The sequence below is a fragment of the Phragmites australis genome, chromosome 10 (genome assembly GCF_958298935.1).
Source record: "Phragmites australis chromosome 10, lpPhrAust1.1, whole genome shotgun sequence".
Taxonomy (NCBI): Eukaryota; Viridiplantae; Streptophyta; class Magnoliopsida; order Poales; family Poaceae; genus Phragmites; species Phragmites australis.
The window spans coordinates 30,878,580-30,896,746 of NC_084930.1; the positions used below are offsets into that span (position 1 = coordinate 30,878,580).

An 18,167-nucleotide genomic window follows, 5' to 3' on the forward strand; every position below is an offset into this window, starting at 1 on the left:
CGCGGAGGTACGGCTGCAGCCTGCAGTCGCCCTCCCACTCCACGCACGGACGCACCCAGCCTCACTCCAAGGCTGCCTCTGAAGCCCAACATCCAAACCGAGGGGACTCCAGCGAAGGCGACCACAACGCCATCGCGGCCTCCCGCCGGCGCTACTCCTCAGTCCGCCGCCGCCGCCGCCGCTGCCGCTCCTCTTCTTGTGTTAGTAAGTGGTCCTAGCTTGCTTGGATGGATTCCCCTGTTCCGAATCGAATCCAATCCTGCATCTCTCCACTCGATTGGTTGTGGATCTATGTTCTGCGTGGTGTCTCTTCGAGTCCATCACTCCAATCCATGCACCCCCTACTTCTTGGTAGCGAATTAGGGTGCGGATGCAGATTATTTTCCAAAAAGTGAACCCTCGTGCCACCAAGTCTAGTTCGCTGCTGCCATTACTGCCGAGTCTAGTTTATTCCTTAAAATGAAAAGGGAGCAATTTCGTTGTTCGTTGCACCAGCGGTGTCTAGGGATTTTATGTCACGGCGAAAATAATGTAGTATGGTCATGTTGTGATATCGTCGAACCTCAATCGTTTGGTCAGTTTCATCTCGTAGTTGAAGATTGGTTAGATCAGACTCACTTGGGAACTTTAGGACCAGAAACCGACTGGTTTTCACTTTTTCTTTGTCCATTTCTGCTGGATTACTGTGAACATATTATTGCATTACTGTTCTACAATTATCTAGGGTCCTCTAGGCTGATACTTGTGTCCAAAATCCCCCCTAAAATATTTGAACATGAACAATTGGATGTATGCTGTGAGTTGCCATAGCATGGAATAGTGAAAATATTGCAGTGGTGCTGGAACCCCTGGATGCCTGGGACCTGAGTGTATGTATAGCTTCTGGTCTTTAGATAACACCAGAATACCAGAGAGTATGTGTACTATATTTCCAATTTGCAGCATGTGCAGATTGTTAACCTTCACTGAACTCGTCTGCAGAATGATGTGTCTGCTTTTGTCAAACTGTTAGTTGAAACTAAGAACACTCGTTTTCCATAGCAACCTTTACAGAGTCAGAGTTCTTTAAAAAAAAAAAAAAAAACTAAGGGCAGGAGCTCTGCCATTCATTTCAAGAAGAAGAGGATATACCAGCCCCAAAGGGGATAACATCACAAAAGAAAATACAAACACCAACACATATCCTAGTAGGACACACCGAAAGGAATGGTCACCTCAACACCTTGCCTAGCAACACCAACATGCATAAAGACGCATATCATTCCCTCAACGCTGCAAGATAAAATTCGTGGCCACATGCTGTGATGAACAGAGTAAATAATTTTTTGCTTCTTTGAAATGATGTTTGCCCTGTTTCTCTTTCATTCATTCCAGACTTTGCATTTTTTACCATTTTCTTGTACCTGCACAACTCCTCTGACTTACTGTAATCCTATGTAGTTGAGCGGTCCAAGCAGAGCTAATGGCTACATCGGAGCCAGTACAGGAAAGTTTGATGCTGGACTACCCACAGCCCCGTAAGCCTCGGGTCCTTCTTGCTGCTTCAGGAAGTGTAGCTGCTATTAAATTTGAGAGCCTTTGCCGTAGTTTCTCTGAGTGGGCAGAAGTCCGAGCTGTGGCCACCAAATCATCATTACACTTTGTTGATAGATCATCTCTACCTAGTGGCATTGTTCTTTACACTGATGACGATGAATGGTCTAGCTGGAAGAAGATAGGAGATGAAGTATTACACATTGAACTACGAAAATGGTCAGATATCATGGTGATTGCTCCGTTATCGGCAAATACCCTGGCTAAGGTATGTTTTTTCTTTGGTGCAAACAGCAAATTGGTTTTATTGTGTACAAAAAGTGACAGTTCATTGGCTTTTCAGATTGCTGGTGGGCTATGTGACAATCTTTTGACATGCATAGTGAGAGCATGGGACTACAGAAAACCACTCTTTGTTGCTCCAGCTATGAACACTTTAATGTGGAACAACCCATTCACAGAGCGTCATATTCAGACAATCAACCAACTGGGCATAATTTCGATCCCCCCAGTTACCAAAAAATTGGCTTGTGGCGATTATGGAAATGGTGCAATGGCTGAGACCTCGCAGATCTATACTTCTGTGAGGCTTGCATGCAAGACACAACCCCATGATGCGTGCAGTTCACTTGTGATTCCTGTCAGCAGTGACCTCCCATCTAGCTGATGTGATGATCAACCTCTTCAAGTGTTGAGCTTTGGAGTTCATTTTCTCTGGATCTAAGAAGTGAAGAGCAATAGATGTTAATCAGTGAAGTTTGTATGAACCTGAGTGGTACCTTCGGTACAAAATACTTGTGGTATGGTAGGTTATGGAAATTGGGGAAAGGCTGTTGTTCGGGCTGGTAGCTTTTCCCCCTTCTTTTCAGTAAGATTCACTGCAATTGTATCAACATTGCAGCAAGTTTTTCTATCATCTTTGATATTCCTGTTGTGTTCATTGGAATGACATTTCGGCTAAACATGCTGACCATGTGGATGCTTCATACTGGAACTGCAATTGATGTGCTCCTGTAGCTTCCACGTTTTCAAATTCTTTTCTATCTCATAGCAGGTGTCGCTGTCTTATATTTGGATACCATTGATTATATCTTTACAATTAAATCTGGTCCTAGGAGCATGTCCATGATAATCTCATGGATCTGCATATTACCACGCTCATGATTGCGTGTGCAACATAGCAACTGCAAAGATAGACATGATGGTTTACCTGTGCCTTTATTTCCATCCATGTTTTCAGGTCCAATGATGTATGGATCACTTCAGGCAGGTAGGAGATAGTGCACTGTGCATTGGCATTTGCCAGGTGCAGGGACAAAGTGAGAATGACATGGACAAGCAAAAGCCAAACGAAGCAGAACTGGTGGCCAACAAAAGATAACACCAACCGCCTGGCCATGGCCAGTGTAGATAAGCATTGGGGAGGGAGGATGGCAACAAGCAAGGGTCAGGTTGGCAGTTCAGTCATCTTCAGCTCACTACCAATGAATGGACGTTTTTATTCCACGTGGATATGGTGAGGAATGGTTAACCAATTGGAACGTAGAAAACTATGTCTCTTACTGTTGAGTCATTTGGATAATTACGTCCATTTTTTCAGTGCGTTAGAATTCAGAAATACATGCGTTATCAATTGGTACAACAATTTGAAGAGAAGAGGTGAAGTGTTACTTGGTTAAAAGGGTGGCAACCATGTAAGTAGCAGTGAGCCAAACCCTGTTTATACCAGCACAGATACACAACAGAGTGAGCCATTATATTGTGTCGCAACTAAACACCACGTGGTACCTTAAGTAATGTTCTTTTGCGGTCTAATTTTTTTAGAATTATATAAATAAAAGATAGATATGCATCACCTAATAAAAATATACAAAAATCATCGCACATTTTCGTCTAAAAGTTGGGGAAAGCGCTCGACGTGGGCACTTTGACGGCCTCAAAACTAATTCATATGGCAGATTAGAATGCACTACCGTTCCGTGTTGAAAATGCGTAAAGTAATAAAGTGGCGTCATTTCACCATTTCTCTGTCCCGCAAGGCGAAAACGACTTGGATTTATTTTATCGCATCGCCCATGTGCTCTATTTCGTGAAAGAGAATCTGACCAAGATAAAGCCCACCGGTTTCAAAATATATAGTACAAAGTCTAAGAAATTTGTCTCATCGTTTTCTTTTAAATTTGAAATTTGCAGCGGCCGCACCATCTTGTAGACATCAACAGTAATGGAAGCGTGAAGCAGGTCAGAGGAGCCGGTAGTGGTAGAGTCTACGTCCTCTCTTTTGAAACAAGGATAGGATCTACATTGAAGTCGACAACAACAGTTGTAGTGCTGTCAGTGTACGATCCCAGTCACAAATCAGCCGGTCCTGACAAAACTATCCTGGTCAGACGACGAATAGTCCAGCCAGCAACTTTGAGCGGCTGAATCTAGATTGCCGCCGCTGTCGCCGTTGCTTACGGTGGTGGCCTCCCCTCCTCCCACACCGCTGTGAGCGGCGGCGGCCTCCCCTCCTCCCACACCCTTTCACTTTCTCTCTTTCTTCCAATCCCTTTTCACGGTGGTAGTTTAGAGCAGTTGTAGTTGCGAAGGTCTAGATATGTAACCATCGAATTAGGATGGCGGTAGCCAGATTCACACCCTTAGAGCTGAGATATGCACAGTGGCGGTCGGGATTTGCACGTGGATGATGTCGGATCGAGACGGCTACGATATGGCAATCAAGATCCGAGCATCTTTGCGAGCGGAGAGGCTCGCATTCGCAGCCTTCACCTAGCTAGCGTGCACTCGTGTCAGATGGCCACGGCCTACGAGGTCAGGTTGGTGTTGCACCTCACTCCATGGATAACACCTATCCACACGGTGGTTGAGTTCGATGTGGAGGCGGCCCGGCGCCTATGGTCGGCGTACGGTGGCGTATCGATCAGGTCTTCGACAATCCTATGGGTGCCTACATGCTACTTGTGGCCACCACATTGTGGGTCCTATGGCGGTGACGACTGCAAGGGCGATGCAAGGGGCTCAGGACGAAAGCGTTGCAACGACAATGCTCTTGGATATTGTTTTCCTCCTTAGAGGCATTGCTGTGATGTCCCTCACTGTTAGTGGATTATCTAGGTGAAAACCTAGGTCTCATGTCAGATTGGGCGATGATGGCGTCTTGACATCGTGTCCTCGGAGGCATCGCTTTGGAGTCTGTGCTGTTGGAGCTCACTTGGAGAGAATGTGTTCAATTGAAGCTCAAGGGTTCGCCAGTCAGGTTGTATGTCGTGCTGGGTGGTCGTCCACCTCAGTTCGATGGTGGCGGTTGGCTATGTGCGACTTTTGAGCTCGTGTTTGACCGGCTGTCAGAGGCTTTGTTAGGTTGTGGATGGTTTTGAATTGCTTTAGGTGCTCCTACTTGTTCATCACCTATTTGCAGGATGATGTCGTTGTTAGGAGTCTTCGAGCTCTCTCATTCCATCAGGTAAGGAAATATATGTTAGTGTATAGCTTGTTTTGTTCTAGAGTGTGTGGTGGTTTTAAGTTGTATGTTTGGGTTTGAGGTTTAGTGTTGCTTTATACACATTTAGTTTTAGTTTTTTCTATTTTATTTCTTTGTGCACATCTAATTTCAGATTTTTCTATTTTATTTCTTTTTTTCCATGTATTTTGTAATGGCTAGATGTATTAGCATTTTGCTGGGTGCATAAGCCGAAACCATATTTGACCTCGAAATAAAGCTTCTTTCAATAAAAATCAATAAAAAAAGGTGCTGTCAGTGTACTACAGTACTGTACTATGAGTGGTACCAGCTGCTAATCCTGATCTGAACATTACAGGCCAGGTCACATTAGCCACAGTATCCGCGGTGGGCCGCCCGGAGATTACCATCCTGAATCCCGTCCCTCTCGGCTCCCATTTCACCAGCAGCTCGGCAGTCGGCACTAGGCGACACTAGCTGCTTGTTGCTGATGTGCATGCACCGCCCTCACCTGTGACGCGGCCTCTCCGCCGGTTTCACGGCTTTGTGCAGCCTAATCGTCGGCAGCCTGCGCTCGGGCGCGGGGTGCCGGAGAAGCCATTGACGCCTTCTCCGACACCTTACTGGTAGTCCTCGTCTGCCGTGAGACGTTGCGTCGAGGTCGGGCGTGCATGTGCGCTAGCGAGCGACATGCTTCCATGGCACATTTGCTTGCCTTTTTTGGCGCGCCGTTTCTACGCGATGTTGGGCGGTGCCAAGGTTTCTACTATAATTTCTCGACTGCAAGCCTGCAATCCTGGACAGTTTCAGATTGCTTTCACCTGCGAAATCCATACTGCTGTCTGCTTAGCCAACACGAATCCAGCAGCAAAATCGCAGCATCGAGTGATGGCATTGATACGCTACGCTCATGTGACCTCCTCTTGTCCTCTTGCTACGGTACCTTCCAAATGTACAGGGGCGCACTCTGTTACTATAGTGGTACAGCCGCTTTGATCTGACGGCGGGGAGTGAGAATTTAGACACGACAGCTTGTGATCTCATGACCTGGATTACCATGTTCTGTGATGACCATGGATTTCAAGTACTGTTTTTTTTTCGGAAGGGGCAGAAAGCCCAGATTATATTAGTTTAAAAAAGCACAGAGCTTACACCCTTAATTTTACAGAACACTCCCTAGAGAAGGTTGAAATTACAAGAAGGTCCATTACAACCCCTTCTCCAGTTAAAACCTGTTGCAAGAAAGATCCTAGGACACCAGGAAAAGACATTGAAGCACCACATGATCTTCTTCTTCATGATCTATCCTTGTGTTGCTTGTCGGATCACCGGTGGAAGTCCAAACCAAGCCACCGAAGAAGACATCCAACTTTGAAAAGCTATAAGACATCCACCCTCTGGAGCACATCGGTCGTCATCCTTGTTGACTTGGACAAGCAGTAAACCGGTGCCATCGATGAAGTCACCGACCCAGAATACGAATCTAGTGTCACCATAAACTTACCTAAAGGAAGCTCTAGCGACGTAGATAGAGCAAAACTTCACCCAGGGGAGCATATCTGCCTCCGCCCCAACCATTAGAGTGAGTAGTACATACCTCATCGCTGCATCGTTGGAGAGGACGTGATAACTCATGTCGTCGCCGAAAAGGCCGCAAAAGGAAACAAAAGACCTACAAGGCAAGGCCCAAGAGCACGTGCCATAGCCGTCGCTGGATCTTCCCTAGAAGTAGCTTAGCCCATATGACATCTACGCGCATGGGTAAACCTAACCCTAACCTACCTAAACTGAAGGTGTAAATATTAGATATGTATATCAACCATCAATTTTGTGGCTCCCCTCCACCCCCGCAGACGGGATGGTCGCCGGAGGCGAAGAGGAGTCGACAGAATCAACGCCAAAAGCTGAATCACCCTTTGGTCGTCCTCCTTAACTGTAGCAAAAGGGAAAGGAGGGTAGAGAGGAGCCTCACCTTGAAATGCAAGTACTGTTTGTTTATTTGAAAGCGTATTTGATCTCGTGCGGTCATCGCGTGTTGGTGAACGATCTCTATCACATGATCGAAGCATCTGTGTGTGAGATTACTATAGTGGCTACAAAATAACAGGCAGGCAGGCTTGGTGTTCAGTGGTGAGCTTGTTTTGTTCTTTACATGTCGTTACAAAGCATATGGTCCTGGAGATGTTGAGAGGTTCTTGCCATTATGGATCAAAATTGCCTTCGTCAAGCATGATTTTGAAGTTGGTCCTGTTCCGGCGGCAGTGATAGTCACTGCATCAAATAACACGCATGTGCTTCATTTTTAGTTGGGAATGGAATTTCTGCCAGAAGAAAAGAATGAAATCGAGCCATCAGTAATAGAGTTCGGATTAAAATTGAGATATGGCGAAGTCGGTAGTATAGATAATATTGTAGGATGTAAAATTAAAGTAGTTCATACAGTCATAAAATTATATGATACTAAATAGAATCATCAAGTATAATCCACACACAAACATGATAAAATAACAGTAGAACATTAAAAAACAACTCACTAAATAAAAATTATACAACAATTGTAAAACCTAAAAATCAAGGCCACATAGATAGGTAAAATCGAGCTGGTCCTTGCCATATTGGTGCCTCTGTCACTGATTGGCACCAACACAAGACAAAAAGAGCAGTCGTGACAAAAAATAATCTTGATTTTTAAAAGCACGAAAGCAACAAGAAAAGAAAATGGGTGGTGGAGCCCGGCGACAGCGATGCCCCAGCTGTACCTACACCGGATCCACCCCACCCGACCCGAGTGGTGGCGCGGCGGCCGCCGCTTCCCTCCACTCCCTTCCTCCTGGGCCCCACCGAGCCCCATCGCGAGCTGTCACGGTCCAAAGGGCAGGCGCCCGTCCAGCTCAGCATCCTGACGTGGACCGCCCTTTCGCGGGTCCACTCCCCCACAGCCCACGACCAGCACAGGAGGCTACGCGAACCCGGACCAACCGACGTGTGGGACCACGCAGCAGAGGCCCGACGTGTCGTGTTTTAAGTGGAGGCTGGTCGACGGCGGCGTCGCTTCATGCGGGGCCCACGGGCGCCACGGCGTTCGCGGATAAATACACCTGGAGGCCACATGTTTTGGGAGCAGGGGATAGCGCGGGGAGAGGAGAATTGGCGGCGGTGCAAGCCGAGGAGGGAGAGGAAGCAAGAGCGAGACGCCGCCTGCGATGACACCGGCTGCATCCGCCGCCGACACTGTCATCGTCTTCGCAGCCGTCCCGAGCGAGCAGAGCCACCGCGCCGCGGCGCCGTCCGTCCCGTCGTCCTACGCCGTCTGGGAGAAGGAGCGGTAACAGCTGCGAGACGTGCGTCCTGCTGCCGCGAGGAAAGGCATGGAGGTGGAGGCCGCCAAGTGCGAGTGCTGCGGCTTCACGGAGGAGTGCACGCCGTCGTACATCGCGGCGGTGCGGGCGGAGTACCTGGGCCGATGGGTCTGCGGGCTCTGCGCCGAGGCGGTGGGCGACGAGATCCGCCGCGCGGGCGCCGCGGAGACGGTCATCACCACGGCCGAGGCGCTCGACCGCCACGTCGCGTTCGCGCGCGCGCCGCACGCCCCCGCCATGAGGGCGCAGGCAAAGGACGACCTCGTCGCGGCCGTCGCGCGGCTGCTCCGGCGCTGCCTCGACTCGCCGCCTCCGTCGCCGGCACCGCAAGGCCGGAAGGTGGCCACGGGACCCGGGTGCCCCGACGGGGCCGATGACTGAAGGCTGCTGGGCGCTAATCATTGGGGTTTGGTTGGAGCTAATGGCGAATTAATAAAGTAGTTGAGTGCAACAATAAAACTTTGGAGGTCATGTTCTTGTGCAGCTTTGTTTGTGTAGGTCGTCTTCCTGAAGAATAATTTGTGCTGTGATTAATTGATGATTGCTCGAGAGAGGAGTAATCAAGCTCCGTATGATCGAGCATGAAGTTATGTGTTGGTATAGCATCTAGCTATGATCTGTCCAATTGTACCGGCTATTGTAGAAACACTGTAATGTAATGGATCGGAGCTATGGTGTTTAAGCCTTGCGATGATATATACTAGCATATGACAGTGTTCATGTAAATCTATGATTACGTCGGGATAACTCGTACCTACACTCATTCTCGCATGATCGGGGCTTCTGATGGCAGCCTGTTGCTGCAATGGCTGCAAAGCTTCTGCCATGTTTGGAATGGGGGAGTTCTTTCGGTTTCCTAAGGCAATCGAACAGAAATTGTTGTGAAAATCCTACATTCCAAACAAGTGCTTCATGTGAGAGCTTGTCGTCGCAATATATTTTTTTTTATAGCACGAGTTCTACATGATACTAGCAAAAACGTATTATAACTTCTCCGAAGTCCCTCTTGTCCTTCCGCCCATACAGTTGCCAAGGTAATCCAGCGCAAAGTAGCTTCTTGGATAAAAAAATATGAAGTGGCACTCCGCTCGAGCCTTGTGGAGCTGACCAATTGGAAATAATCCCATAAAATTATTGAGAACCACTTGCTCGTTTGCCTTTTCTACACGTACTCTGCCTGGCAAATTTCTTAAACCGAAAAAACTATCGAGTTGGCAACCCTTGAGGCAGCAAAGGCTGCTACTGGGCTGACAATAGGTTGGATCAGCTTTGATGGAGTAAAACCTGATCCAAAATCCCTAGCCTCAACCTGATTCGAATCCGATATAGAAAACAGGCAAAACTTGGCACCGAATCCGTATCTATTGGGTTTTGGGTGCCCATCGGGTTTTCACTCTCAAAATCCAGATCTCTCTCTTGGCAGCCCGCCGATGAAGACAGGGGCATGACGCGTGGTGGCGACGGGCGGCCGCGACGACGCGTGGAATGGCGATGGAATGGTGATGGCTAAATGGGGGTCAGGTACTAGGCACAGATGAGATGGAGGGTCGAGGACGATTCTGACTTAGTGTGTTGGGAGACGAATAACAGCGGGGCCTGAGCTTAGTGGGCTATAATTCACTATGTCGGGCAACCCGATGGGCAGTTGTGGGCAAAATGTAAAACCCGAATCGACCTGACTCGGGTACCCAACCTGCTAGACCCATGGAAAAAATTTGAACCTAAATATGAACCCGTCAGACGTAGAACCCGTAGGTACCTAAACCCACGGGTCCAATTGCCAACCCTAGCTGCTACTTTAGCCACATCAGGGAAGCAACCTTTCCTTACTAAAGTGCATCATACAGGCTAACGGGGACACTGATCTTCTACAGTATTGCACCATCACCGACAAGCGGGCTCGAGCCCATGTGTATGTGATGGTGCATTACGGCAGAGGATCCCGCTCTAGGCCAACAGGCGTTGCACCACATCAGCAAAAAGAAACAGAAGTTGTTTGTACACGAGTGCCTTCCTCCTCCGGAAGCCTTGAGAAGGCCCGCGGTGTTGCACCTGTTTCCCTTAAATCGCAAGGTCATCGTCCTGTCCTCGCTTGAGCTTGTAGCTGTCCCACCCAAAATGCAAATACAATCCCCCCAATACCCGTGTGGAACTTGAGGAAAGGAATAAGCAAAAGTACAGATGTGTTTGTACCGTGTGAGATTTGCTTGTAGATCAAAGATGCAAAGGGCAACCGATAGATAGGTGGTGGAGAGATGCGATGGCAATGCGGGCTTAGCCCGGCGGCCACGACGGTAGGGATTGCTGTAGCGGGATGTTTCGGCTCAACCGCAGCAGGTTCGAGGTAGGGGAGCAGGATCCCGAGGCTAGCCACGGGACAGGGGCCATGGAGGTGGACGGCGCCGTGATGACGAGGGGCGTTCTTCGCAACCATCCGATCCGGCGACACGAGTGTCATGCCCTCTTGGCCTCCACCGAGGGGTTGGGCACCTCGTCCCCGCTCGTCGCAGCATAGACGGGCACCGGGAAACGACGTTGTACACGGCAGTAGAGGCCGGGAGCGAGGAAGCCGTGCGCCTTCTCCTCCCACTCTACGGTTTTGGACCGGTGAGTGCCCCCCCCCCCGGTTCCTTTAAGTTCTAGGTGTGGGTTAAAGTTGCCTCAATTTATTTTTTTTTTGGCAAAGGAAAGGAGCAAGAACTGAAAAGATCTACATGGACACTAGCTTTTGCTCTGGTGCATGCATGACTAAGTTGATTTAAGCAACTTACTACTCCATGAATATATTTTTTCGCTCTTGTCAATGAAGTTTGCGGACCCTTATCAATTTACATATAACACCCTTAACATTGTGCAAGTTCAAGTTAAGGAAAGTTAAAACAATTAAATCAAAATGAATTATACATGCACGCTTTACCAATTGTGTTGATGATCTAAATTTAGGTTTTAAATATCGTCCATGACCATGTGTGGTTTCTTAACAACTTCAATGACTTCAATGTAAAGTTTACTTTTGTTCTCCATAGTTCATACAGCTTCAGATAACTTTTTTTCTATTCTCTAGTATATAATTAACATCTCCTAGTCTCTTAATTGACATAATGTAGTTGACTGTCAACAGATATGGTCCATTTCATTTAACAAAATCATGCTTTAGCATACTGACATAATGTATATAATTATACACTTCAGAGTAGGAATGCAACGTAGGCTGGTTATGGCTATATTATGCAAAATAACAACGAAGGGTTGACCTGTGAGGCTGATCTAGCCCAGTTATATCCCTACAGAAGGATTGTATTTGCTCTCAGCTTGAAAATATACCTCTAGCTTCTGGGGATATGTTCTTGTCATCACTACATCCCGATGTACAATCAATTGCTTCTGTTCACATAATTTGCCAGTGTACTCTGCTTTGCGTTCTGGTAGCTTTCCAAAGCACTAGTGTAGATTGGGAAGGTATTACCTGTAGTTGTCTTTCTTCTAAGTAAAAGAGTAATAGGATCATTGTGGTGTCCCATGTCTTCTTTTGTCCACTACCATTCACACAAATAACAAACGCAGCTAATAAGCAGGGAAAAAGGGTGGCTAATGAATACATTTGCAAAGTTACTAATTAGACATTGATGGGTAGTGATTTGATAGATAACACATTTATGTGCTTATGCTAAATATAACAAGGTGCTCTATTTCATTGTTCATAGAATTGACACTTACTATCTGTGTTCTGATGTTTGGATTAAGATGGATATATGAAGAGCTGAATATTAAGTGTCAATTAACTCCACCATCTTAGTCTTATTTCAGTTTTGCTCCTTTGGATCAACACAATCGTTGTCTACTCTGCTGCCATAACAAAAAAGAAAAGAAAAGAAGAAAAGACCCTTTGCATCAAGGTTAGTATACTAAACCGATTCCATGATGATGTAAAAGGTGTTCACATAGTCATATAACTAACTAAAGCTGTCCATTTACTTTGTAGGTTTATATAGTGAAAGATATGAAGGATGAGATATTCATAAAATGAAAGTGATCATGATATTTTGCTGTTGTGTAGGTAAAATAAAAATAAAAGACGAAGTTAAACCATTGTAAAGGAGCAGGAAGGGAAAAAAACTGCTACGCAGGTACGAAATAGCCGTAACCAAACATTTTACCTTATGCTAGTGCAATTTCATTAGAAAATAATTACAGTGATGTCCATGATACTAATATTTTTTACTTTTCCCCTTTTCTCCCTTACAATAAAAGAAATAAATTGAGAAGAAACAAGAAGGAAGAGAAATGACTAAGAGAAACAGATCAACTTTACAACTTGATAATGTATGTACAAAAACTGAAAAAATAAAACAAAATTGAAACAAACTCTGAAATATCCATAAAAAATATCATATATAAACCTACATGAAAAGTCTGGTCCAATTCTCCTCCGAGTATATCCAACATTTAAAAAATAGTTACCCAGGTTGGTTATATTATGGTTCTCCAAAATACAGATGCCAATAGTGTGATGCTATATTCTGGGAAGAAGAAAGAGTTAAACACAGTTCTAAATCCACAAGAAAAAGCATTGCTTATAACCTTTGTTGCAAAAGGGGTAAAATACATATACCAGCATTCAAAGAACCTCCAAGCTTCCTTAGAAGCCTAATAAATTACAATGGTGATAGTCGCTGTAATTTCTTTTTACAAAAAATAAGATAATATAACAGCTTATTTGCTTTTACATCTATGGGCGCTAACATAGACAAAATAATAAATGAACACAACGGACCTTATGTTTTTTGTATAAATGGCCAAATACACCATCGTATAGGCTCATTATTGCCACATAAAAATAGTATACCACAATTTGCACAACTATACATATATGATACTGAAAATGAAATAAGTAATAGAATACGATCTCTTCAAAAAGAAGATCCCGAAGTTACAGATTTAAGTCGAGATATCATAAAAGGCCCTATAGAAATGTTAGATGCATATAATCTAATAGTGAAACAATTTAGACATGCAAGGGATTTACTACAGGAGCACAACGGTATAGATTCAAGCATTCGAATAATAGGATGTAACGACGATAATTCAAGTCAATATGAAATACCCACGGACGATGAATTAACATTACTTGTGATAGGAGATATTTTCTATAGAGAATTATAAAAGAGATATCATTGTCCAGAGTAAAAACAAAAGATTACAACAAATATCCATATTACATCTAACATTTATGGCGTTAAAATATCCCCTTTTATTTTTCATATGGAGAAAAGAGTTACTATCTTGGTATTTGATACTATAATGATAACACAGGAAATTCAAAAGTACAAAAATGGACCAATGTAACAATACAAGATTACTATAGGTATCACATGCACTATAAAACCCATAAGCATAATTCATATTTATGCTATGGGTGATTATCAAAACAAATTATAGAGATACTCGTGCTTGTATAAATGAAGATAGACTTCACTTTATAAGCAATAATCAGGACAAGCTAAGAGTTGAATACTCGCAAGGTATAGTTGATGCTGTAGAAAAAGGTAGTATACATGGTAATGATATAGGCAAAAGAGTAATACTATCATCAAGTTATACCACTATAGATGGTATATGATACAAAATTACTATGACAGCATAGCTATATGTCGTGTCTATAGACCACTGGATTTCTTTGTAACTTTTACATGTAATCCTAAATGGCTCGAGATATTAGAAAGCTTAGAACCTGGTCAACAAACAAATGATAGACCTGATATAGTGATACGTGTATTCCATATGAAATTAGATGAGTTATTAAATGATATACGTTCAGGTATAATATTTAGTCCTATAGATGCGTTGCTATACTCAATAGAATTCCAAAAAAAGGGGATTACCTCATGTACACATATTAGTATGGGTAAATAAATCAAAAATTAAAATTACATGTGAATTAATAGACAAGTTTATATCAGTTAAAATTTCTAACCCTAAATCAGATCCACTTGGGTATGTATTAATTGCAGAACATATGATGCATGGGCCTTGTGGCACCAAAAACATCTTGTCCATGTATGAAAAACATAATGTGTTCTAAACATTATCCGAAATATTTTCAAAATAAAACAACATTTGATGATAATGACTTCACTATCTACAAAAGGCGTGATGTTGGTATATATATGCGTAGAAATGAGCATAACCTTGATAATACATGGGTAGTTCCACACAACTTATACTTAATTAAAAAATATCAAGCTCATATAAACGTTGAGTATTGCAACAAAAGTAGAATATTAAAATACTTATGCAAATATGTGAACAAAGGTCTCGATACTGCAAAAATCATGTTTGAACGTATAGATAAAAAAGGAGGCTATTCATACAAATCAAAATGATAATAATAAGATTGATGAAATAAAGAGTATTTAGAATACAGGTACATATGTGAACAAGATGTTTTTGGAGAATTTTTGGTTATGACATACATCCTCATCAACCTGTGATCGAAAGATTACTAGTTTATCTCCCTTATATGAACACTATAACATTCAACGATAATATTATACTACATAACTTATTGAAAAATCCAAATGTTAGGACAACAATGCTAACGGAATGGTTTGAGACAAATAAAAATACAACAAAGCACACAATCTAACATACTATGAATTCCCAACTAAATGTAGATGGAACAAAAAAGATCATATATGGACAAAACAAAGGCATGGCACAAAAATAGGTAGACTATATTATGTTAACCCTACATAAGGAGAGCATTTTTATTTACGAATGCTACTAATGATAGTTAAAAGAGCTAAACGCTATGAAGAAATCAGAACATATAAAGGAGTTATAAAGAAACATGTGTAGCTCGTGACTTACTAAACAATGATGATGAATGGTACTGGACATTCAATGAAGTAGCAACTTGGACATCATCAGTTCATTTAAGACATCTCTTTATAACAATTCTATTATTATGTGGTATAAAGAATGAGAGAATTATTTAACAAAAACTGGAGGTTAATGGTAGACGATTTAAAACATAAATTAGAACAACTTTATAATTTTTCTCACGTACAATAAACGACGATGAACTACAAAATTTATTACTTGAAGAATTAGAGCACTTATTTTCAAGAAATGGAGTCCAGCTAAATACATATGACTTGCCCTCTAAAATCGTTGAATAAAAAAATATGCATGGAAATCGTCTTATAGAAGAAGAAATGGAACATGACACAAATAAATTAAAGAAGAAGCTAACATTTCATATCAAAATTTGAATACCGACCAAAAAATGCTTTTCATACTATTGTCCAAACTGTATTAGACAAAAAAAACCTGAATTCTATTTCATATTAGGATACGACAGAGTAGGAAAAACATATCTATAGAATATTATTGTTTTATATCTACGAGCACGTAAAATAATTGTATTAACAGTGGCATCATCAAATGTAGCATTCTTATTAATGCCAAATGGAAGGACATCTCACTCTAGATTTAAGATACCTTTAGATATAGGTGAAACATCATTCTGTGATATAAAACAAGCAACAATACTTGCTGAACTGCTAAAAGAAACATCTCTTAAAATATGGGACAGAGCTCTAATGACTAATCGACAATGTTTTGAAGTACTTGATAGATCAATAAAAGACATACTCAGTCAATCAAACTCAAATGCAAAAGAGATCTCATTTGGGAGAAAAGTAATTGTTTTAGGTGGTGACATAAGACATATACTACTAGTAATTGAAAAAGGAACAAGAACGCAAATAATAAATGCAGCCATCAACAAATCTAGATTATGGAAACATGTACATATATGCAAACTAACAGAAAAAGAAGATTAAAAAGAGACAATACAAACAACAATGATTACATTGATCTCTACAACTTCGGTAAATAGATATTAGATCTAGGTGAAGGATTACTATCTACCAAAAAATATGGTGATGACATAGAACCAACATGGATATCTATACCTTCAGACCTCCTTATACATACTGATAGTCCTAAGATACCAGCTTTAGCTCTTGCTATATACACTGATTTCAACATAAAATATGGAAACATTAATTACCTAAAGGAAAGAGCTATATTAACTCCAACAAACGAATAGTAGATGAGATAAATTCTTATATGTTAACATTAATACCAACTGGGGAGAAAGAATATTTAAGTGTAGATAGTATTTCAAAATAATTCGATTGTTCCAATGATATAGATGTTTTATATCCTATCTGTAGGATCGAATATGCGCAAAATATCCAATCAGAGGGGGTGAATGATTGCGGAAACCAAATTCAAAGATTAGCTCACCCAAATCGAAACTCGATTTATACTCGATATTCCACTCGAAATAGAATATACACACTCTAGTAAAAATAATGTACTTAAAGATCCGCTGGACGGATTGCTCTCAAATTTGATCAGCAGAAACTAGATTCAAGTACGAAACTAACCATATAAGTATCTAGTAAATCGGATATGTGGATCAAAAGTTATTTCTAGTCGAAGCAGACTGTATCAACCAGTATTAAGTAGATCAAAACTTAGTCAAGTTGACAAAAAGCTACTCGATAACAAACCAAATTCACTCGAATTTTTCTCATATCAAACACTAGATATTCTAGTAAGGTTTTGGATGGATTAAACCAAGATGAAACTTGATAAAAGCACGATTAATCAAAAACCAAAACCAAACATGCAAAATATAGAACGTAGAGAAAATTTCGAATCAGCAACTCATCAAGTTACGAAACTTGATTTTCACTGCATAGACGAGTTTATAAGATGCCGCTCCAAAGAATCCAATAAGGATTTTCACAAAATCCCAAAACAACTCTTTATCGAGCTTCTCTATCTTTCTGCTGCGTTGTGCTGCCCTGTTCTGTGCTCTGTTGTACTCTACCCAATACAACAGATCTCTCTATTTATAGGGTAGCCACACGCACAAACGTGAACGAATCGAACTATAACTCCCTATCATATTCAATTTGATCTCTATCCTCCTATAATCACAAGAGGACAAACAACTTCCGCTAATTAATCTAATTAACCAACAACTCTTACGTAATCATGTATGCACATATCCCATGTATACATGCATATACGTAACTAACTCAGAGTCCATCTCCGACACTAACTAATGTCTCAAGTCCAGCCACCACACGACTCCCTCGTGCCTGCTCCGACTTGAATAAGAATTCGTCTTCACATCCTCTCACGATCAGATCGCCTCCTACGTCCATCGCGAAGCCTTATCTTCATATGCATTGTTTTCTCAGCTCGAACATCTTCCATGAGATCCTTGATCACTACAACCTTAGTTCTTCCTGAACCTAGTCACTGAACCTCAGTTCCTCCTGAACTTAGTTCGTCGATCCGTCCTCGACCACGTTCACCTTCGACCAACACCTGCACATGAATCAAACAACAATTGAGTACGAGCACAAGTCCTTCCCGACTTGACCCAAGATCAGTTCACGCAACACCATGTAAACTCCAAACAAAACAAATATGCTAACATAGGCATACCCGACTAATGATAGTGCATCAAACCAACTATGCTATCCAAGCATATCTTAGCAATTCATGAACATCAACCAAATGTTATTATACTAAATCACTTTGCTCTGCCAATTTCATCAATCAAACTAACTTTTCATCACATGATCTCACATTATCGAATATCTAAATATGCTAAGCACAATAATTTTTCCCAACACAAACTAGTATTAAAAACTGGAGTCCCAATTATGCTACTACGTAATTTAAATTGAAGTATAGGGCTATGCAATGGTACAAGGTTAATT

The 18,167-nt window shown here is 42.3% G+C and overlaps 2 protein-coding genes across 2 annotated transcripts; both read left to right on the plus strand.

Moving 5' to 3' along the window:
• Positions 1-2,560, plus strand: LOC133930687 (phosphopantothenoylcysteine decarboxylase-like). The gene is made up of 3 exons (XM_062377393.1): positions 1-204; positions 1,441-1,801; positions 1,877-2,560. The coding sequence occupies exons 2-3, from the start codon at positions 1,463-1,465 to the stop codon at positions 2,198-2,200; spliced, it is 663 nt and encodes a 220-aa protein (XP_062233377.1). The 5' UTR covers positions 1-204; positions 1,441-1,462; the 3' UTR covers positions 2,201-2,560.
• A 5,537-nt stretch (positions 2,561-8,097) lies between these two features.
• On the plus strand, positions 8,098-9,081 carry LOC133930689 (uncharacterized). The gene has a single exon (XM_062377394.1). It carries the CDS (start codon positions 8,365-8,367, stop codon positions 8,734-8,736), a length of 372 nt encoding a protein of 123 aa, XP_062233378.1. The 5' UTR covers positions 8,098-8,364; the 3' UTR covers positions 8,737-9,081.
• The last annotated feature ends 9,086 nt before the right edge of the window (positions 9,082-18,167 follow it).